Below are 23,077 nucleotides of genomic sequence, written 5' to 3' on the forward strand. Positions count from 1 at the left end.
CCCGCTAAGCTCTTTATTTTTCCCCCTACCCTCCTTTGCACAATCCCAGAGAGAAAACTTTCTGCTTTTCAGTATAGAACTATTATGCTGGCAGTATTTATAGCTTTCCTGGTGTTTTCTATGACCTTTCTCGGCAGGAAACATTCCTGTAATTCTAGCATCAGTAGAATAATGCTTTCAAATATATATATATATATATATATATATATATATATATATATATATATACACACATATATATATGCATTTATACTTAGCTTTTCTTCTTCAACTTTGCGGCAGAAAATTGAATAAAAATGGAGTGTGATGCTGATATTCTAGTGTATTCTGGGTGAGCACTGACCTATCTTGAGTAAATTACATGGGAAGGTGAGAACTTGATGAGAAAGTCAAGTGCACGCCTGGTTCCACTCCTTCCTATCCACACCCCCCCCCCCCCCATGGTGTGCAGAAGGCCATTCACTTAGTTAAACCAGTGGAGAAAATGCTTATAAAATTGAGTTGAAGAATGATTTAGGCCCCGGTTTGTCCTGAAAATCTTCAAGTATGATAAACACACCTGCCTCACTGGTGCTTCATCTTAGTGGTATGTTAAGAAAAACTTCTTGAAGGAGATATAAACCATGTTTCTCATGAACATAATTATATACTTACTTTGTATTTCGAAATTAATATTGTTTCCTGTACATTCTAGTTCTAATACTCTAGCTAGAGTCCAGTTATGTGATAAGAATGAAAATCAACGACAGAGAAGTCTTAGCAAGCTTCTAGGTAGGAAGAATGGTACATACTTACTATCACATTAAGATAAAGAGATTAATGTGTGTGTGTGTGTGTGTGTGTATGCATGCATGCTTACATGTATGTGTGATATGCTTATGTGCATGTCTGTGTGGAGTGTACTCACCACACATGAGCATGTTGATTTCACAGGTAGACATAGTGTCTTTCTTTGCTGCTTTCCTTCTTACTTTTTGAGACAGGGTATCTCATCAAACTTGGAACTCACTGCTTTGGCTGGTCTGGCTTACTAGCAAATTTCTAGGAATCTGTCTTTTTCCATTCACCAGCAACCTCCCCATACAAAGGCTAGGATCACAAATATTGCCTGTGCCTGGCTTTTTCACAATGGGACCTGGAGATCTGAACTTGGGATCCTCATTCTTACACAGCAAGCTCTAACCACCAAGCCACCAGCCCAGCTCAAAAGAAGCTAAGTTGAAAAGGAACATAAAAGCAAACTCGCTCCCACTTAAGGCCCACAAACTAGGCTAAACCAGCAAACAGTATGGTCTGTGCTAGGGAGTACTTCTGACGAATCCCTCACCCACTCCCACTGCCTCCCACAACATAGGTGTATATTGTCTCTGCATGATTTAGGATCTGGTGCTATTCCGCACTTCTCAGTTTGGGGGATGAATTCCTCAGCATCCTTGGCACATCACAAAAATAGAAAGCCCGATATCAGTCATACTGCCGCCCCACTTACCACCCACACCGTAATAGAAGAGCAGGCAGGCCTCAGTTTTCAAAAGGGTTACTTGACAAATCTACAGAGCTCAGCTTCAGCTTGTCAGAGAAATGGCGGGTTCTACCTCTAGAGCCCAGTACCTACTAACCCAAATGTTCTCCAATTCCTGGTATAGAGCTGTTGTGATCATGTACTTAGCAACATGAAAATTGCTTCTAAAGGGATGAAGATTTGGACTTTCTGCCAGGATACCAAAGACACATTTATTACCATTCCAGACTTGATAAAAAGTTCAAGGAGATCCCAAAACATATTTACTAGCCTCCAAGTATGTTCTCATACTCTGAATCAAGATGGATTCAGAGGGATCCTTAAGGGAAAAGGATATGGCTAGATAATAGGTTAGTTTACTGAAACAGGGTAAGAAAAGGGGGAGCAATGTACCCATTTAAAGAAGATTATAAGATTTTGGACTCCATGGGAAACCAGGCAATAGGCTGAAGTCTGCAGGTGTTTTGGTTTCTAATAAAGAAGAAAATCAGAACCTGATTCAACACTATTCAGTATCAAATGCTAGGTGATCCAGAAAGGTGAGCAATATTGATCAAACGGCATTGAGTGAACAGTCATCTACAACCAAGCATGGAGCACAAGAGGCAGGTGCATCCATGGATTTGCACCCATGAGACATGTCTGCTTGGTGCCATACTAGAGTCTCAGAAAGAAAGAAAAGTTTATTCTGATTCAAGCAGGGGATAATTTGAGGATTTGGGTGTACTGATTAATACAGGTTGAGGTTAGCAGTCTATGAAGATGGTGATGAAATCAAAACTGTGAAGTAGAAAATAATCCAGATAGTCATGGGAAGACTGGTAGCATACATGGAAAATTGAGTGTGAGCACATGGGGGCAGTGGTTTAACTTCTAAACTCCATTTTTCTTTTTTTTGATGATTCCCAACCCTGATGGGCAAGTTGTCATTCTAGAGTGGCAGAAGGAACAGCCTGAGCTTTGACAGTCTGCCACTTTAGGACAAGCAGCTATTAATTTTATGTTCTATTCTTCTTTCGTGTTTTGCACAAGTGTACCCAGACTGTTGTATGATTCTTGGATGTTAATGAGGTAGAAGAAAGGAGGTGATCATGCTTGGCTGCTTACTGTGTACACATCTCCTGGTATCCTGGTATGAACAAAGATGAGCATACCCACCACTGTAGGTAGAAAAAGTTGGTTTATGGTGTTCATTCATAGGTCTTGTAAAGTTGACTTTATGAAGGTATATAGGTCATTCTATGTTTGTGGAAATAATCAAAATTCTCTGTCCTCCTGAGCCTCCTGTGGCTACAGCTTCCTTTAGAAGGAAAAGTAAAAGACCAAATTCTTAAATCTCTTCCTATGTATGTCAAACCCCCACAGAACAGTGCCAAGTTTAGGGCTGTTGTTTGTGCTCAGGACTCAGAGACACTAGAAAAAAAGAAGAAAATGAACAGAAGAGGAAGAAAGACCATCCTTCCAAGTAACTATCAAAGGCCAGGGCTCCCATTAAATACCGAAGTGCCCATTTTCACTTCAAGAGTTCAGGGACAGCACAAATGCAGACAGGTAGGCGAGTGGCTACCTTGGCAGCAAACACTGCCCACATAGAGGCCCTTCAGAGCAGGGAGAGAGCTCTACACTTCAGAGAAGGCAAATGGCTATTGATGTTTACAGACACCTGGAGCAAGTGGATGTTTCCTGGTCAATACCAGCACCGATATGTACGTGGTGAAGGAGGAGGTAAGAAACTATAGGCCTTCTTTCCTTGCTTAGTTTCTAGAGCCCACTCATATGACTTCTTCTGGTTCAATGTGCAGTTCTTTGCAGATGGGGGCTGGGAAGTTTACACACCTGAGAGTGTAGCATGAATGCTTTCCCTGGTCTGTTTGCCTTACCCATGTCAAAGAGGAGGTACTGCCTTATGGGACTTGACTGACACCTTGCCTCTTGACTGTTCTTTATGTGAAAGGTTATAGGCTTTATATTAATTAACATCTATAGCAATTTAGGAGCTGGGACTTAGAGCCTTAGGAAACATTCCACTATTCCTTGTCATCAACCCTCCCCCCCCAAAAAATTTCAGATGTTTTCATGTCACTCATAAATATCACACGGTATAGAACATAGTTTAGATATTGGCATAAATTGAAAATTTGCCAACCCAACTATCTAAAGGATTACATGAAAATTTGACTCTCTTGTACACATCAATATACTTTGAAAGGATGAAAGATATCTTTTTGCCCATGGGGATCTCAGGTAAAGCGTTTAGCTCCTGTGAAAACATGGTTTGATGTCTTTTATGAGAAGGCAAGATTTTTGTTAACATTTTTAACAGATTCGGGGGAAATAGTCCTTTATAGGGTTGAGTTTATTCATCTGTTAAATGAGTGGTTTGAAGTCATCAATGCTTCTTACGTGTTTTGAGGTCATGCGACTCTTAAAATCTAAAGAAACTTCTTCTTCTTTTGTTTTTAATCCAGAGCAATTATATTCCCAGATGAAATCGGAAGGCAGCTTAGAGAGGAGGTTCACAGAACCCTTTCAAGGCAGTAAGATCTGACCATGAAAATTATACGTTAAAGAAGTCTCAGAGACACAGTTCACATTGACTTCAATTAAAATGGCACCCCTGGGGGAGGACACCAAAAAAACATCCTCCTTTGTAGCAGTTCCTTAAACCCTGACCCAAGAACCCAAGGACAGATGAGTGAAAGGTTCTTTCCTGGATTTAAATGTCTCCATTTCCACAAGTATCAATATTCTCACCAACAATGTAACATTTGCTTTGTGGGGCTGTTAGTAAGTACACAAGGCAAATCCATGCAGCCAAAGAGCAGAAATAATCTCAGAGGATCTGAGCCTCAGTGTCCAAGACCAAGGTGTCAAATTAGATTTTCCTGAAGGCCTCCTAACACCATGGCTGGCAAATGACCAGCTGTGGCCCCTGTATCTTCTTGTCATCTTTATTTTCCTACTCTTGTATGCTCTTTGTGTCTCTTCCTTTTTTGTAAATTGTCAGCCTTGTTGGATTAGGGTCCTGCCCTTGTGACCTTGCTTATCTTCAGGCTTTATTCCTAATATGGTTAACTTGGAATTAGCCATTGTGGGTAGGGACTGGTCAAATGTATGTCCAGGAGCCAGAGTGAGTTACAGAAGAGACTTAATCACATAGGAATAACCTTTAATTGTATAGGTTTTTTTTTTTTTTACCCCTTTGGCCAGTGCACATTTTCATATTTGTGTGATATTAAACTAAGCAATTAAAAGTTTCTTCGACATTTGGTAAGTGGGGTGGGGGCACAGTTATTTCTGCTCTTCCTGAGTTTTCTTTAACTCTTCTGGGAGAGCGAGCGGGGGCTGAGAAGAAAAGGGCAAGAGTTTCTTGTAGTTTGTATTTATTCATTTATTATTGCTCCCCAGGGCCACATTTAGTAACCACCACCTGCTGAGTAACTCCTAAAGCAACAACCATGCTACACCCCACCCCCAGTTTCCAGCAGGAACTCAAAAAGGGATTCATTCCAGAAGAAGAAGAAGAAGGGAAAAAAAAGTGCTTCGTGTTCTTACTCTTAAGGCTTCACTATGACTCTGTGCTGTTTACTTGGTAATGAGTGAGCTGAGCTCTGTCCTTGTTAGTCCTGTTATAGACCCAGCAAGACAAAGAATATAAAATAGCACCAGAAACACGCTGTTCCTTTGTGCTTCAGATGTACTGATGTCTTTCTTTATTCATCCTTTGCTTACGAGTAATGTGTCATTTGGGATAAGTGAACTGATCAGGCACAGGGAGTCTCTCTGCAAAGTTTCCCTCTCACTGCAAACTCCCTGGGTAAGAAGCTCCATTGTGCCCTGCCAACTCTCTTATACAACTCCTTGTGAATTGTCTTTTGGAACCTAGGGAATCTACAGTCAATAGTTTAATCTCTATTAATTTGCATGAAATTAACATGTAATGGTTGGTCCAGATAGATAGGAAAGGTGTATGGAGGATGAACACATCCTATCCTAATGAACATTGTTATCACAGTTGGGCCTCTCTGTAGTCTCAGTTTCTCTTAGAAACTTACAAAAATAAAGCAAAACACCTTGGAGTTCGTACTGGCTAGTTTTGTGTGTCAACTTGACACAGGCTGGAGTTATCACAAAGAAAGGAGCTTCAGTTGGGAAAATGCCTCCATAAGATCCAGTTGTTACAAAGAAAGGAGTTTCAATTGGGGAAATGCCTCCATGAGATCCAGCTGTAAGGCATTTTCTCAATTAGTGATCAAGGGGGGAGGTCCCCTTGTGGGTGGTGCCATCTCTGGGCTGGTAGTCTTGGTTCTATAAGAGAGCAGGCTGAGCAAGCCAGGGGAAGCAAGCCAGTAAAGAACATCCCTTCATGGCCTCTGCATCAGCTCCAGCTTCCTGACCTGTTTGAGTTCCAGTCCTGACTTCCTTTGGTGATGAACAGTAATGTGGAAGTGTAAGCTGAATAAACCCTTTCCTCCCCAAGTACTTCTTGGTCAATGATGTTTGTGCAGGAATAGAACCATGATTAAGACAAATTAGTACCAGAAGTGGGGTATTTCTGTGACAACCTGCCCATTTTGGGGGGAGGACTGTGGAAGGACTTTGGAACTTTGGGCTAGAAGATCCATTCAGTGTTAAGAGCTCTGTCAGATGTTGTGTAGGAGCTTGGAAGATAATGTTGAGAACAGTGGAGAAGATGGAGGCCTGGCTTGTGAAATTTCAGAGGGAAAATTAAGACTCTTCTCAGGGCCATTGCTATTTTGGAGTTTGATTATTCTGCGGTTCTGGTTAGCTGGGACTGAGGAATCAGCTGTGATTAACAAGATACCAGAACTACTAAAACAAAAACTTTGCATTACTGGGACTATTGAGGCTGGTTAGCTGGAGGTAAGAAATTAGCAGCGATTAAGAAGAAACCAGCATCATTGAGGTGATATCTTCTGGGAAGTGCTTTCTGAGGGCACAAAGAGGCTGTGTTCCAGAGATAGCCAAAGTTGTACCTCGTGCAGCAGCAGGACTTGGTACTGCTAGTTTTGTGTGTCAACTTGACACAGGCTGGAGTTATCACAAAGAAAGGAGCTTCAGTTGGGGAAATGCCTCCAGGAGATCCAGCTGTAAGGCATTTTCTCAATGATCAAGGGGGGAGGTCCCCTTGTGGGTGCCATCTCTGGGCTGGTAGTCTTGGTTCTATAAGAGAGCAGGCTGAGCAAGCCAGGGGAAGCAAGCCAGTAAAGAACATCCCTTCATGGCCTCTGCATCAGCTCCAGCTTCCTGACCTGTTTGAGTTCCAGTCCTGACTTCCTTTGGTGATGAACAGTAATGTGGAAGTGTAAGCTGAATAAACCCTTTCCTCCCCAAGTACTTCTTGGTCAATGATGTTTGTGCAGGAATAGAACCATGATTAAGACAAATTAGTACCAGAAGTGGGGTATTTCTGTGACAACCTGCCCATTTTGGGGGGAGGACTGTGGAAGGACTTTGGAACTTTGGGCTAGAAGATCCATTCAGTGTTAAGAGCTCTGTCAGATGTTGTGTAGGAGCTTGGAAGATAATGTTGAGAACAGTGGAGAAGATGGAGGCCTGGCTTGTGAAATTTCAGAGGGAAAATTAAGACTCTTCTCAGGGCCATTGCTATTTTGGAGTTTGATTATTCTGCGGTTCTGGTTAGCTGGGACTGAGGAATCAGCTGTGATTAACAAGATACCAGAACTACTAAAACAAAAACTTTGCATTACTGGGACTATTGAGGCTGGTTAGCTGGAGGTAAGAAATTAGCAGCGATTAAGAAGAAACCAGCATCATTGAGGTGATATCTTCTGGGAAGTGCTTTCTGAGGGCACAAAGAGGCTGTGTTCCAGAGATAGCCAAAGTTGTACCTCGTGCAGCAGCAGGACTTGGTACTGCTAGTTTTGTGTGTCAACTTGACACAGGCTGGAGTTATCACAAAGAAAGGAGCTTCAGTTGGGGAAATGCCTCCAGGAGATCCAGCTGTAAGGCATTTTCTCAATGATCAAGGGGGGAGGTCCCCTTGTGGGTGCCATCTCTGGGCTGGTAGTCTTGGTTCTATAAGAGAGCAGGCTGAGCAAGCCAGGGGAAGCAAGCCAGTAAAGAACATCCCTCCATGGCCTCTGCATCAGCTCCTGCTTCCTGACCTGTTTAAGTTCCAGTCCTGACTTCCTTTGGTGATGAACAGTAATGTGGAAGTGTAAGCTGAATAAACCCTTTCCTCCCCAAGTGCTTCTTGGTCATGATGTTTGTGCAGGAATAGAAACCCTGACTAAGACAGAGTTCTAGATGAGCTAGCCTATGATTAAGTGAGTTTCCTAATATCTGCCAGCCAATATCACTTCTGAAGATTAAAATCCTAGCATTTTAATTTCAAAGTAGAATGAGACTCTGTCTTCAGGCCATATTATATGAAACCACCAGGAATCCTACACAGTAGACTCTCTCTTTATTAATTCAATATGTGGTTTAGACACACAGAAAACATAGGTAGGTAAAGTATTTGTTGCATGAGCATGAGGACCTAAGTTGGATCACTAACACCCACATTAAACAAAAAACAAACAAACAAAGAAAACAACAACAACAACAATAAAAACAGGTGTGGCAGTGCCCATCTGCAATCCAGATGTTGCAGAGGGGTGCACAGGAGGATCCTTAGTGGCCAGTTTAACCTAATGAACAAGCTCCATGTTCAGTGAGCAATCATGTCTCAACAAGAAAACAGAGAACAATTAATGAAACCAGCTGAGTTCTCCCCTTAGCCTCTATACACATGTTCCCCAAACCTGCATACCTGTAGCCCGTACACACACACACACACACACACACACACACACACACACACCAGACAAAACACATTCATCTTGTGGGCCTTTCCTTCTGATTTTCTCTGGTTTTAAGCAATATACCCACAAGCTTATCTACTTGTGTCTTTTTCTCTTGTAGCTTAAGGCAAAGCATCACACTCATCATGGTTACAGATGGTGTTGATCATATCAAAGTCCTTCTCTGGAATATTGTTTCAAACGTGTTCACTTTCAGAGAATCAAAACTTAAAGGGTCTCAGGTGCATCTTCCTAACATTCTGTTCCCAGGTTGGGCAATGCATTTTTAAATTATAATTGTTTTTGTCAGGATCAGGGTTTTGGGAGTTAATGCCTGAAATGTGGGGAAACAAACGTCTTCTGAATTCATCAAATAGTAACAAGATGCTCATGAGTGATCTGAGGGCTTACTCTGACCTATAAAAGAGAAGAAAGGAATGTCTGGGATAAGCACAAATTTGGCTTCATTTGTAACAGGAAACTCAGAACAGACCTGGTTATTTATAACTCCTAGGACGACAACAATTATAAGAACAGATGCACATTATCTGAGTATGGAATGTGTTGTGGTTCAGCCACTAATATAATGAAATCCCAATGTTGCATTTCCTATTTTCAGATCATGAAGACAGCCTTTTATAATCTCTATGGTGAAAATTGCTCAAGCATCATGCAATAAATATTAATATCTGATGCCAATCTTCGAGACATTATTTCATTTTAACATATCAATTAAAGTGATCTAGATGAAAGCTTAGTTTTATCAGCATTCTTCAAGATAACACAAGAGATTTGTAGACAGTTATCGAGTAGCAAATAGATGAGACTATTGTTTGTTTTTTTCTTTTTTTGTTATTTTGTTTTTTCTAGACAGATTTTTTTTTCTGTGCAGCTCTGGCTGTCATGGAACTCATTTTATAGACCACGCTAGTCTTGAACTCAGAGATCCATCTGCCTCTGGCTCCTGAGTGCTAGGATTAAAGGCATGCGCCACCAACACCCAGAACATGAGACTATTATTAATATGTTGTTTCCTTCATTAAAAAGAAAGGATTTTTGACACATATAGTGAAGAATCTGTAGGGAATACAGTTACAGAAAAGCAAAAAAGAGAGCTATAGCAGCATATGAATTTGCTTACACTGTAACAGTGCCTGTGCTCAACACTGCCTCGGCTATAGCTCTTTGGTTATCTGGGATTGTTCAGAGACAGTTCCTGTTGGAAAGTTTACTTAAACTTTGTTAGAAAATACCTTAGATTTACCTCTGTTCTTAAAATATTTGCCTAGATACTGAAATCTAGAGTGACAAACACTTTATTTCACATAATACTCCAATCTTCATTGTTTTCTGGACTTTATTGAAAATTAATTAATATAAAGTTTTATATCTTACTTCTGGTATTCTTTCATGTGCCTGTTATGAGTTAAAGAATTATTTTGCTTGTTTGTTTTACCTTATGCTCTTTTAATAAAACATTATATTACTTGGCTATGAAAATTTTCCAACCGTTTTCTTTTTAAATATTGCTGACTTTATTCTCTCTCTCTCTCTCTCTCTTGTTTAAAAGGTACATGTCTCCTGTTTCTTTGCTCTTTTATGAAGTTAATTTCTTCTGTTTTTTTTCCTGAAATCCTTTTCTCTGGGTGCTGCAATTACAGAAGTTTCCCTATTTTGTCTTGTACTTCACTAATTCTCTCTTTGGCTACATGTACATAATCCAGCAAGGACATTTTTCTTTTTAAGTATGTTGCATTTTCAAAAGTTTGGTTCTTTTCCAAATCTGCTATCTACTACACGTATTTTTTTCCTATTAATACCATACTTTCTTCATTTAAGTATTTCAACCATATTTATTTTACTAAAGTATCTTATATTAATAGATGATGTACCTTTTTTGGCTTTCTTATTCTCCCATGACAGATGATTAATTACTGTATTCTGTTTTGATAAGTTTATTTCATACTTATTTATGTTGCCATGAGAGATACAAATGCCTCATTCTAGAAGAATATGTAAGAATATCCAGCTTAGTCTACATCACAGTTTCTCTAACTTACATGACTCTTAAATACCTAACTTACTGCTTGTTTACACCAAATGTTGAGATGTATCCTTGTGTTGGTTAAACAGCAGCAACAACAAAAAGGTATGATCAGAAGATTCAGTATATAGGTAAGGACTGAGTATCTGGACTAAACTGAAACCAGTGCTAGCATGTACACACACAGACACACACACACAGAGAGAGAGAGAGAGAGAGAGAGAGAGAGAGAGAGAGAGAGAGAGAGAGAGAGAGAGAGAAAAGAATTTTTAAAAAGTAGAAAGGAGTTCTACTTTGTATCCCCAAGTGTTCAAGCCTTATACCTTTCTCGAAAAGGATTCTTTTTATTTGTGTTTGATCCATCAGTGTTTCTGGCTGAGAGATAAGGGACAATAGAGCTGAGTGAGCCTACTCTTTCCATAGCCATGAACTTTCACCACTGAACAATGCCTCCTTAGATCACAGGGACAGCAGATATGTAGGTGTTGTTAGTAGGAAAAAAAATATTTGCTATCTAAAATAGAAACAAAATTGTTAATGTATCTAGAGAGAACTTGTTCTGTGTAATCATAAAAACTAAACTCTCATACAATACTGCTTCTCTTATAGAAGGTTAAGTTCCCTAACCTGGTGTTGTATGATGTTTCAATTAATAATAATAAAAAAATTCTTGACTCTTTGCAGCATCTAGGAATTGAGTTTGATCTTCTACATAAGGCCAAGCAATAATGTTTAAGCAAATGTAGAAGTAGGAAGCAAATAGAAAGCTCAAAAAAAAAAACCCTCAAATTCATATAATCTCAAAATTGTAAGAGAAATTATATACCTCACTCATTCATTACAGGCTGTATACCAAACATCTATTGCTTGACCATTTCCTGGGATATCATGGTCTTACAAGGTCACATTTCTGATTTTACATCTCTAAATTCTGAAATTTTCTTACTGATAAAAGAGATGTTTTTATATTTTTGAGCAAACCTCCCCCATCCCCAACAAATATATATGGATATATTATGTGGGAACATCTTTCAAACTCTAATTGTATATATATCATTTGTTTCCTTACTAACAACCACTAACTATTTACAAATGATTTTGGGATTGTCCTATATTTGAGAACAGGAATATATTACTATCATATTCACCCATGAGACTATAAATTTTCAGAGGTTAAATAATATATTCAATGTCATGGAGCTATATTTTTCTTTATTTTATTTTATTTTTTTAATTAGGTATTTATTTCATTTACATTTCCAATACTATCCCAAAAGTCCCCCACACGCTCCCCCACCCACTCCCACTTCTTGGCCCTGGCGTTCCCCTGTACTAAGGCAGATAAAGTTTGCACAAACAATGGGCCTCTCTTTCCACTGATGGCGACTAGGCCATCTTCTGATACATATGCAGCTAGAGACAAGAGCTCTGGGGAGTACTGGGTAGTTCATATTGTTGTTCCACCTATAGGGTGCAGATCCCTTTAGCTCCTTGGTTACTTTCTCTAGCTCCTCCATTGGGGGCGCTGTGTTCCATCCAATAGCTGACTGTGAGCATCCACTTTTGTGTTTGCTAGGCCCTGGTATAGTCTCACAAGAGACAGCTATATCTGGGTCCTTTCAGCAAAATCTTGCTAGTGTATACAATGGTGTCAGAGTTTGGAAGCTGATTATGGGATGGATCCCCAGATATGGCAGTCTTTAGATGGTCCATCCTTTCATCTCAGCTCCAAACTGTGTCTCTGTAACTCCTTCCATGGGTGTTTTTTTTCCAATTCTAAGAAGGGGCAAAGTGTCCACACTTTGGTCTTCGTTCTTCTTGAGTTTCACGTGTTTAGCAAATCCTCGAAGATATTTTTCTTTTTTTTTTTTAAGAAAAAGGAAAAGGAACATGAACTTATGTCGTCTGACCCTAGGACTTAAACACTTCATTGATTCTAAGATCAAACTGCATTTAATAGATAATGTTTCTATGAATTATATAGGGTACCAAGTTATAAACTAACTGATAACAACAGACTGTTACAAGAATCAACAGCATGGTGCTAAGGGAAGATAGAAAAGACCAGCTAATAATTGTGCCTGTTCAGATTGAAAGGGGTAGATCTGAAAACATAGATATCATTGATGCTAAAATATTATATCAGTGTTGTCCCATCTATTTTAAGAACAGAGTATTCTGTCTCCTGTATGAACTCTTCTTTCAGTACCCAGCCCCCAGCTTCCCTAACAGCTCTTGAGATGTGCTAAATCCTTATCGCTACTGAGCATGCCCTTATTATCTATCTTGCAAATAATTCCATAGATTCTCAGGTGGCACTGTACCTTCCATTAGGAGTTTATACATGCTATAAACCCCTCAAGATTTTTCTGTTATATGGATTTAAGTCTATTAAATTAATAAAATATGCCATTTAACTTCTCCCTGAGCCTCTCTCTCTCTTCCTCTCTGTCTCCCTCTCTCTCTCTCTCTTTTTGTGTGTGTGTATGTGTGTATGTGTGTGTGTGTGTGTGTGTGTTTTGTTTGTTTTGGTAGTATTTGAATTTGAACCTAAGGCTTCATTCTTGAGAGAAAGGCTCTCTAAAACTGAGCGATAACCACAGCTCTTTTATAGATTTAAAAGAAAAAATAATCTTTGCAGATTATTTCAGATCCCTGCATCTCTTAGATCACTTCACAGAGTAGGGAGTAACATGAATGCTTAGCCAAAGATATGCCTCTAAATAACAGGAGAAATAACAGGATACATTAACAAAAGGAATGTTGGGTGAGCCATAGCTTGACTCTTTGGCCTCATTGTGGAATTTGTGGAACATCTCTTAGTGTGCAGCAACCCAGCCATCTGAGATGAAGAATGAGAGTGTGCACGTGTGTTTTCTGTGGTTCCTCCATGTTTCTTTGTACTTTCTCTCTCCTTTCCCATCCCTTTCCTTGTATTTCAGTATCCTATGGCATATTTAGGTTATGCATGACTCATAGAATAACTTGGTTGTTTATAGAGTGAACATGTTGACTCCTTCTTGAGTATCTTAGGCACTGACAATTTAAGATACAGGAATGTTTTGTCTCTGGGAAACTGTAGGTATATGATTCTACCCTATATTAATAATTTCCTTCTTTTAGATTTCTCTTTCTGATTTCCACTCATTTTAGGTCAGGTTCATATAGTAAACACTAAGGTATAATTATCTCCTTGAATATATGTTTTCATAGAATCCTAAAAAGTCCTTTGGTATGGGGATTATTGGTTATTCTTCTGCCAAGGAAACAAGTACAGAGAGATCAAAGTTACTCAGGGTCAAAATAGTAACGCACAGGATGTTTTCTGATTTTTCAACTTGTGTGTGAATCCATCCAGGATCTTCTTCCTCTTGACAGAATACATTAACACCATTGGCTAGCGTGGTGGTTTGAATATGCTTGGTCCAGGGAGTTCCACTATTAGGTGGCCTTGTTGGAGTGCATATGGCCCTCTTGGAGGAAATGCATCACTGAGGGGGTGGACAGTCAGCCTTCTCTTATTTGCCTTTGAAACAAGAGGTAGAACTCTCAGCTGCTTCAGTGTCATGCCTTTCTGGAAGCTGCCATGTTTCCCACCATGATGACAATGGAGTGAACCTCAGAATCAGTAAGCCAGTCTCAATTAAATGTTTTTCTTTAAAGGAGTTGCATTGGCCATGGTGTCTCTTTACAGCAGCAGAAACCCTCACTAAGACAGGTAGTATGTATATCTGGTTTACACCTTTAATCTCACACTTGCTGTGGCATTTACGGTATGATTCTTCAGGGAGGTTATTAGGTTTCACCCTGTTACAGCTCTTGCTCCCTAAGGCCTGAAAACTCTTCATCATTGGCTCTTTTGCATTTTACACAGTATCTTGTCCTGGTAAGCATAAATTTAACATTCATAAAGTAAAGTAATGGATGCCCTGAAGTGATGGACAAGGGCTGCGCCTTTCTATACTGAGTAGCCCAGTTCAGAGGTTGGCTCATCAATATTTTAGAAAGACTATTCAATGCTAATGAAAGTCTTCATAAAGTCAATGGAAATTAATAAGGCTTTGGAAAGTGTACCTTTCAGGGAGAAGGCCAATTGATTAGAATTTATTCTGCATTTGAGAGAAGGCAGTGAGAACATGAAAAGGAAGAATCTTTATGGATCCCCAAACCAACTGTGATCCCACAGAGTCCTCACCCTGCCATGGAAAACAATTACAAAACAATGCTGGGCTTCAGTTGCTGATACTATCTGGTTTCAGGTCAGGCTATAATCTCCGTTAGTTTAGAGCTGATTTGAAAGACAGATGTAAAAAGAATGAAATAGAGTTAGAGTCTTTTCTGCCAAGGACCAGTCAGCATGCTAGGAGCACCCGGAAGATAGTTTCCACTTGTATTTTGGGGTTGCTGATGTTACCGCCTTTAAGATGTGAGTAAATACCAGGAAAGTGCTAACTGCATGGATAACCTCTAAATGTCTTCTAGAGAAAACGAGGATAATAATAGAAGAATTATCACGGTTGTCATTATTATTGACACTGATCATTTTCAGTATGTCAGGCACAATTGGTAAAAACTTCACATGCATTAGCTGTTTGAAGCTATAGATATCTTGCAAAAAATATTCTTATTTTAAAACAGGGAGGCCAAAGTAGAAACTAACCAAAGGTACTCTGAAACCTTACACAGCAACTAATAATTAGGATTAGAATTCAGGCTGCCAAGCAACGCAGCCCAACATTGAAACCTAAATCAAGTCTCAAAATGCACGCTAAACTTTTGATTGGGTGATATATCCTGTAAATATGCAATAGACATCACTCAGTCTTGGGTTACAGGCTGTTGTTCAGGGGGAGAGTGTTTGCTTTGGTATGTGCAAGGCCCCAGTACTACACAGAAAATAAGGAATTCCGTTGGTTCTTTGAGACAATAACTCCTTTTATTTAGTTCCTCAAAACTAGATAGAGATTTTCACAGTGGCAATGATGAGAAGGTTGGGTCAGTAATTGCTAGAAGCAGTTTAGTACAGACTATCAGGTGTATGTGCCAGGCCACTAGGAAGAGCTAGGTCCTGTCTTTGAGGTAATAATAATAATAATAACAACAACAACATAATAATAATAATGATCGTAATCATGATATTTACTTAATAAATTATTATTTCACTTGGATTTCAATTGGAATTAGCTAAGAAGTGTTTGTTTATTTTTTTTATCTTTTCTTGAATTGATATATAAAAATTTGAACGCTATAAACAATTTCCCAGCCCATTGATCAAACTCAAAAGATCTGGAAAATGTAAAGAGATTTGGCTCAATACTTAAATGCCTGAAATCCCTTCTGTGGCCACAAGGAGGACAAGGGAATAATGGTGTTTACAAGAAGGAGGATGTAAAGAAACAGAGGAGATCGGGTGTGCTCAAGGGTGTGTGGCCATAGATAAAACATATTCTATTCATGCATCCAATTCTCAACAATAGAAGGTAAAACATCCCAGAGCAACCTAAGCATTCTCTGAGGCACACATTTGTACAAAGATGCTACGGTCCTCTTCATTTAAATCAAATTCATGTCTGAGTGATATTTAAAAGGAAAAAAAAAATTCTCTTTTATACTCCCAAAAGGAAAACTTACTCAAAATCGGTCTTTTTGCAGGATGGCTTTCTTAAATAAATAAACAGAAGAATGAATTATATGACTATAAATAAATCCCCTGACATATAATAAAGCAATGTTCGACTGTTTTATGGTGTCACTGGAAGAACCCCTGGATATATTTATAGTCATGTTAACAGTCACCTGTATTTTTCAGGACTTTTATTTCACTGTACATTATGAGAGTTTAGTCGGGTGAGGTTGGTGTTTGTTTTTCTCTTCCCAAACTGCCTACTGGAGCTGTGTAGAGATAGCAAGAAAGGATTTCTACTCTTTGTTTTTTTTTTTTTTTTTTTTTTTTTTGAAAAAGTGGGTTTCACTTAATGTCTTGGGTCTCACAGAATCAGGCTGTGCCAATGCTTTTCTGGTCTTTCTAAGTCTGCAATCACATTAGATGTGCCAGCAGTGGCGAACTTGACAGGTATCTCCTGCTGACAGCGAAGTGGCACGTCAGAGCCTATCCAAGTGAGAGGAGGCTTGTGCAGAGATAAAATGCACCGTGAGGGACGATGGACAAGGCAACTTCACATTAGGTTCCTGACGCCTGACACTTTAAGTAGAAGTAGGAGGCTTATTTTAGAAGCCAGCAGATTCCTTACATGGCTTGGAAGCTGAGGCAATGAACAAAGTAAGGTAAAGAATTAAGAGGAAATGCTCTCTTCTACTCTGGATGGTCTCTAAGAAGAGAAGAGAGGCAAAATTAAAAGGGCCAGGAGAAGAGTCTGGGATGACAAACTCTGGAGTTGCATGTACCTAAGAACCCCAGCTGTTGCCCCTGTGGATCCAGCTACAACAGGAGTTTACACACCTTGTTCTGTTCAGAAATGCAGGATTCTAAAGATTTCCATCTGGGTGTCATGAGGGGGATATACACATGGGAGCTAAGGTGGATTGTTCCCACGAAAATATTCTTCCTTAAGATCTGTGGGGAGAATAACAATTTCCAATCTATTTCTTTCCTTTTCTATCTTAAAAGTGGACCCCCATCTTCCGCTGTTTGATGTGCCGGAGATGCCAATTAAAAGAGCCCAGTAGAGGACAGAATGCAGGAGGGAAAAGAAGCACCCATGATGGGCAGTGATGATTATTTTTCTAGCTGTAGGAGGTGTTTAGAACACATCAACTTATCACCATAGATAAAATTCTTAAACTATGCTGGCCTAATATAAACTGTAATAGACTGTTAGAACGGGAGTTAGAAAAGACATATAAATAAGAAGGTGTTGACTAGAGGGAGGGATGTGAGACATATGGAAAAATTAACAGTGTATTATATTGGGAAGGGCTATGTAGTTTATCAGGATGGCAGTAGCTTAGCTCTTTGGAGTAGAAGAAGCAATATAAAGCAGCCTTGAATTTGTTATCCGATTAATCCTCTCCTCACTCAACTATGCTCACAAATGGAATCTCCCTCCCTGGAATCTACAACTGCTTCTTCTGACATTTTGTGAGTAGTCAATAAATAAGTTCTAAGGATACGACCTGGAATGAACAGTTCTAGCTGTAACGCACCAGCAGAGCTTGCAGGTCCCATTCTGAGTCAAGGGTTTATTTTCCCTCTATAACCAATTAGTTGGAATGTCCATCCAGGCACCCCTTGCTTCCTTGGGATGAAGTCCAACAGTCTCCTGTCTGTGCCAAGTTGGAAAAGGAGACCATGAGATGGATAAGTGTTGTGCATATCAACTCTGGAAGGCTTGTCTCTCGGAAATCAATGTCACTAAAGTCAGACAAATGGACCAGTGAAACTCATGGTGAGAGAGCTAATAGATTCGAAGCCTCGGTTGGCAATTGGCTCAGTGAGTTCATTTATTCAGCAAACATTTACTGAGATCCTGAAACAGAGGATACGATAGAGAGCTGGACAAAGGCTCTGCCATCAGAGAACCTACCTACCGTTTGCCTTCTAAGGATATAGCTCATGAACAGACGGAGTGACTTCTGAAAGCCAATAATGCTGGAAAAGAAACGAATTGGAACCACAGGGTAGAATAGCCACCAGAATGGCAATGCCTAACCTGCAGGAAAACGTTCTAAGGAAACAGCATGGCAAATGCACCCTGCTAATGTGAGTGAAGGAAGGGTTGTTCCGTGGCTACCAGTCTGTCCCTAGAGAAAAAAACCCGAGAAGGCTTGGGTTGGTAAATAGCTAGGTACATTCAACTGGTGGAAAGAAAGTCTAGGGAGCAGACAGAAGTGAGTCAAGAATGTCTAGTGGATGGAGCTGTCAGTACATCAGAAGCCTGGTCATCTAGATCCTTTTGAAGACTGTGTGACAGAGTTAGAGCAAGATCCAAGTGCAATGGGAATCCTCTGGGGAAATTAAATCAAGAAGCAGCTGATAAGAATAAGAATTATCGTGAACTCTCAGGGGTAATGTCTAATATTTTGTTCCTTTTTTTGCAATGAGCAAAATTATATGTAACAGGTACTATATGTACTATATGTAAGCATTTTATTCTATACGTGTGTGTGTGTGTGTGTGTGTGTGTAGTGTGTCTACCCTAATTTCCTTCAGAATCAAGGTGCATGATCCCGGCAGAGTCGCTGCTAGCAAGGCTCAGATAGAAAGGCCTTGCCTAGGAAGAATGCCCTTCTATTGTGTTTGTGTTCCCACTCAGTGGAGGTAGTAGAAATTGTGGATAGTGTCAATGTTTCCTGAAAGGGCTCTGGACCAGCCCCTCCTGGAGTTGCAGATTGCCTTGACAGGAGCTGCACACCCCACCCACCCCTGAACACCCCCTTTCCAAACCCCTCCCCTCTTACTCCTTGCCACCACTACTCCCTACTCCTGCACGCATCCCCTACCCAGATGTAACTACTACTTTCTGGTACCCAGCATCAGTGAGAATCTACTCGCCTGAAACATTATCTTATGGGCAAGTCAGGGACAGACCAGCCACTCCTCTGCTTTGCACACTTCTTTACTGTGATTTAACTGGATCCTGAATTCCAAGAGTCCAGGGTGGGTGGAAGCCACATCTTAGGACAGACTGGTAGCCACGGAACCCTTCCTTCACTCTGAAGAGTCCCTGAGCCACTCAACCCATATATACCTTTCCTTCCGAGAGCGATGACACGGATTCTATCATCTATCCACTGACCTAGCAGTGGTGTCCATTGGCTCTTGTTCAGTCTCAGCGGAGATGCGCGCCGGAGAGTGGACGCCCTAAGTGCAGCAAGAACAGCCGGCGCCTACCACAGGCAGTCCGGTGTGCTTGCAGACTCAGGGTTTATTTTGGTTTAGGGACACTTGGGCTGTCGGTGTATTCCTGCCAAAAGCTTCACTGGCGCCTTGGTCGCCGAGTTGGGGTTTAGGGATCTTAGGAGAGGAACGGGAAGGGAGATCCCCGGGGCCTTGAGCAGAGGAGGGCTGTGGGTCTCCTGGGCGCACGCACAGCGGGGTGGAACCGAGGGAGAGCAAAAGGAGAGCTCTGGCTGGTGCCCGGGTGTGTACGAGCAGCCGCGAGCTAGCGTACACTTGAATGGGGAGGGCCGGGATTCCTGGAGGCTCCACCCCTCCCTCCTCCAGAGCCAGCCAGTCCCTCGGCAGAGCATACCGGCTGTACTGATTTGCTCTCCGGAGTGCGTTATTTGCATATGACTTGCCCATTTGTGAATTTGACTCCCCAACTCCTTGCTTCACTTCACCTGTGCCTCCCCAGTTGCGCGCACTTTGCGGGTACCGGCTCTCCTCTCGGCCACCTCCGTCACCCGCGAGCCACCTCCTCTAGCGCTCTCCCTGATTGCGCCTAATCCTGCTCCTCTCCACCTTCTGCTACGTTGGTCTGGGTGGCTAGCTCAGTGCTGTTTCTTTTCCTCTGGCCCTTCTTGATCCCTTTCTCTGGCTACTGCTGCTGGCTGCTTTTCAATCTATTGGGAACTCAGGACTTAAGGCGGCTGCACCGTGGCGCTCATCCAGGACACTCAGGGTTAACAGCCTCCGCGCCCTTCCACAGAGACTCCCGGGAGCAGAACTCTTCCACCTGCAGCCCCCTTTTGCCTGGCAGTTCTGCATTGCATCGCTTGGAAGTCGAAACAAGAAAGAAAGAAAGAAAGAAAAAAAATGTCCAAACTCCTTGGATGTTGGGATAAACTAGCGTGAATTTACTTGGTTTTTTCCTGCTTTGTCTTCTCTCTCCGTTTCCACCTTTCCCCAGTGGCTTTCCAGAGTATGCAGCTAACACATCGGACTTGAGGTACCAAGAGAGCAGGAAGAAACCTCGCGGGTCCTTCCCTGAAATGTGTGACAAGCCAGGGCTTTCCAGGTCTGCTGTACCTGGGTCGACTCTTGCATCCTAAATTTCTCTTCCAGGAAAAGGCAGGGGGAAAAGCTTTGCCTTATCTTTTTTTAATCTTCAGTTTCCTTTTGTAGTTTCTTTTTTTTCTTTTTCTTGTCTTTCTTTTCCTTTTTTTTTAACCGATTCACCATTTCCCCGAAAGCTTTTATTGCTTCCCCCATCCCCAAATTGAACAACTCTTCCTCCTGCTATGATGGGCCCCTGGGCATCATGAACTTCATTATTGCTCACTGGCTGGAATTTAAACTGCCCATCTGTAGTGGTCCAGTGCGTTGACCATGCACCTGAGAATCCACCCAAGACGGAGCCCTCCTCGCCGGCCGGCCTGGACGCTTGGGATCTGGTCCCTCTTCTGGGGATGTATCGTCAGCTCTGTGTGGAGTTCTTCTAATGTAGCCTCCTCCTCTTCTTCCTCTCCGGGATCTCACTCTCAGCAGGAACACCATTTCCACGGCAGCAAGCACCACTCTGTGCCTATTTCTATCTATCGCTCCCCTGTTTCCCTTCGAGGAGGGCACGGTGGGTCTCTCTGCTCTTTATCTTTTACTGGGTCATTGCAAATCTTTAACCCACTGTCTTTCAGGTAGATTCCAGGATGGGAATAGCAGAAAAATTCAATTTAAAATTACGAGATGGCTTGCATGTGCATAAGGGGGAAATTGTCACTTTCTCTTAAAGGAAAATGCTGCTTGCTCTCAGCCATTCACTTTCCAATAAAAGGCTCTCCCCTCCTTGGCACTCTTGTTCATGGCAGGGCAAACACACTTTCTACCCTTTGCCACCTTCTCCTCCCCCAACCTACTGATGGCAGGCAGCTGAAACAACTCCTAATGATGCTACAATTTGGGAAGTTGATCATTCACCTTATGTTAATTCACCGGTCCTTTCTCTGGTCTTGTGGTCCTTTCTCTGGTCTTGTTTCGGGGTTGGTTGTGAAGAAATAGCTGACAGCAAGTCCTTTGGGCATCAGCCTGAAGTTGATGAAACTGCTATAAAGTTACCTATGTGATAAAGATCTAGGGAGAACAACTGAGTCAAAGAAGGCAGAAAACATAGCTAACAACCAGTGGATGCTATTTTTCATTTGGTTAGCTTTTTATTTTCCTGTATGTAGGCTGGAAAGAGTAGCTATGCCCTACCAAACACACATCTAATACTGCTATTAGTGAGGAAGCAATATGTCAGATAAGGCTAAACCACTTTTAATTTAGCCCTGTAAATCATAGCAGCTTTGACTCACCATGTATGCAAATGATGTTTCAATTAAAGTCAGCATGAATGGTCAGTTCACACAAGTCATGTATAATATATTTTTGCTTCAAACAATCTTCTTTGCATCATAGCTATTGGAGGAAGAGAGACCTGTGGTTCATAAACATATACTCAACTCTGAGCAGGCTCCCTCAAAAAAGGCTGATGTCTACAGCCAAGGCAGGAGCTTGCTGTAGTAAATCGGCCCAAGAAGTGTTTACTATGCACTCCACTTTGATGAGGAGGGGAACAGGAGAGTGCCTGAGCAGCCCTCCAGTGAGCTGTGCTGTGAACCTCTCTAGGGGCCCTGTCATGACTTGTATTTTGAGGCAGGCAGGCTCCATTAGGAAAGTAATTCTTTCCACTGGTTCCTAGCTAGGGGCTCCTGCTCCAAGCTGTCTGTCGTTTTAAGTGGAAACACATTGAGAGAATGCCAGCGCATGCCGGTTCTTTCTCTCTTTTCAAATCCCATGTGGTGGAATTGTCAAGTAGTTGAGAGCCTGTAAGGCTTGGTAGAAGGCTCTCCTGTGACTGAGAGAATGCCCGAATGCTTCCTTGTAACCTGGTTGCTGTTATGTGACTTCTGTTGGGTCTGCTATAGACTCTCTTTAAAACAAAACAAAACAAAACAAATAAAACCACAAAAGACCAGGCAAGAGCTACACACACACACACACACACACACACACACACACACACTCACAGAGGGAGAGGGGAGAGGGAGGAGGAGGGGGAGGGGAGGAGAAGGGGGGAGGGAGGGAGAGAGAGAGAGAGAGAAGAGAGAGAGAGAGAATTTCATTAAGATGGAAACTTAACTCCTAAGGAAGAGACAGACTGGGATGGTGGTTGAAATGAGGGAAGCCAGACAGACTATTACTAATAGCCATAATTAAGCACAGAAACGCTGAGCGATAATTAGCTAAATTTTGCTAATTAGTGTAAATGATCACCAGGGAGATGAAGATTATGCATTAGTTAGAGGTTAGAGGCTAGCAGGGTCTTGCTATTTCTTTTTGTTGTTGTTCAAGACGTAAACAGTTAAAAGCAGTACTAATAGTGATGGAATTTGCAGAGCAGAGTACTTGAGGAGTTTATACATCCACCACTCCCTTCCAAAAGGGGCGACTCATACACAGGTTAATTTTTTCCCCCTTACCTCATCTATGCAAAGATCGCTGCTTCAGTTTTCTCTAACCCCTTTGACAGGTTTTCATTGTGATTTCTCATTACCTGGCAACTGATAAGATTCAGGGGGATGGATAAGAAGAGAATACAGACATAGCCAGAGACTCCTCACAAACCTTTCACATCCAACTGAACTGCAGGGTGCACCAAACCCCAGGGGCTGCCATGGCGAAGATAAGAAAGCTTCTGTATTCTAACTCTTGCGTGTCCTCTTTTCGGAAGTCCCCATCCCACTGATTTGGGACTTGGGGACTGAATATATTGATACTAAGTAGGTGGCCTCCATATTTAA

The 23,077-nt window shown here is 41.4% G+C and overlaps 1 protein-coding gene across 22 annotated transcripts in view; it reads left to right on the plus strand.

Moving 5' to 3' along the window:
* Nrxn3 (neurexin 3) overlaps nucleotides 1-23,077 on the plus strand; it is a 1,606,331-nt gene that overhangs the window by 1,066,816 nt on the left and 516,438 nt on the right. For 2 of the 22 annotated variants that reach the window (XM_021179716.3, XM_029484668.2), the window contains exon 1: nucleotides 19,686-20,868. The exons of 18 other annotated variants lie outside the window; for them this stretch is intronic. In XM_021179716.3, coding sequence (XP_021035375.1) covers nucleotides 20,628-20,868 — 241 coding nt within the window. In that variant the 5' untranslated portion in view covers nucleotides 19,686-20,627. Of the gene's footprint in view, nucleotides 1-19,682; nucleotides 20,869-23,077 lie in introns of those variants that run through there. 2 more of the 22 variants (XM_021179714.3, XM_021179717.3) reach the window with 2 other exon arrangements.

Source organism: Mus caroli, unplaced genomic scaffold, assembly GCF_978045245.1.
Source record: "Mus caroli unplaced genomic scaffold, Mus_caroli_1 scaffold_14, whole genome shotgun sequence".
Taxonomy (NCBI): Eukaryota; Metazoa; Chordata; class Mammalia; order Rodentia; family Muridae; genus Mus; species Mus caroli.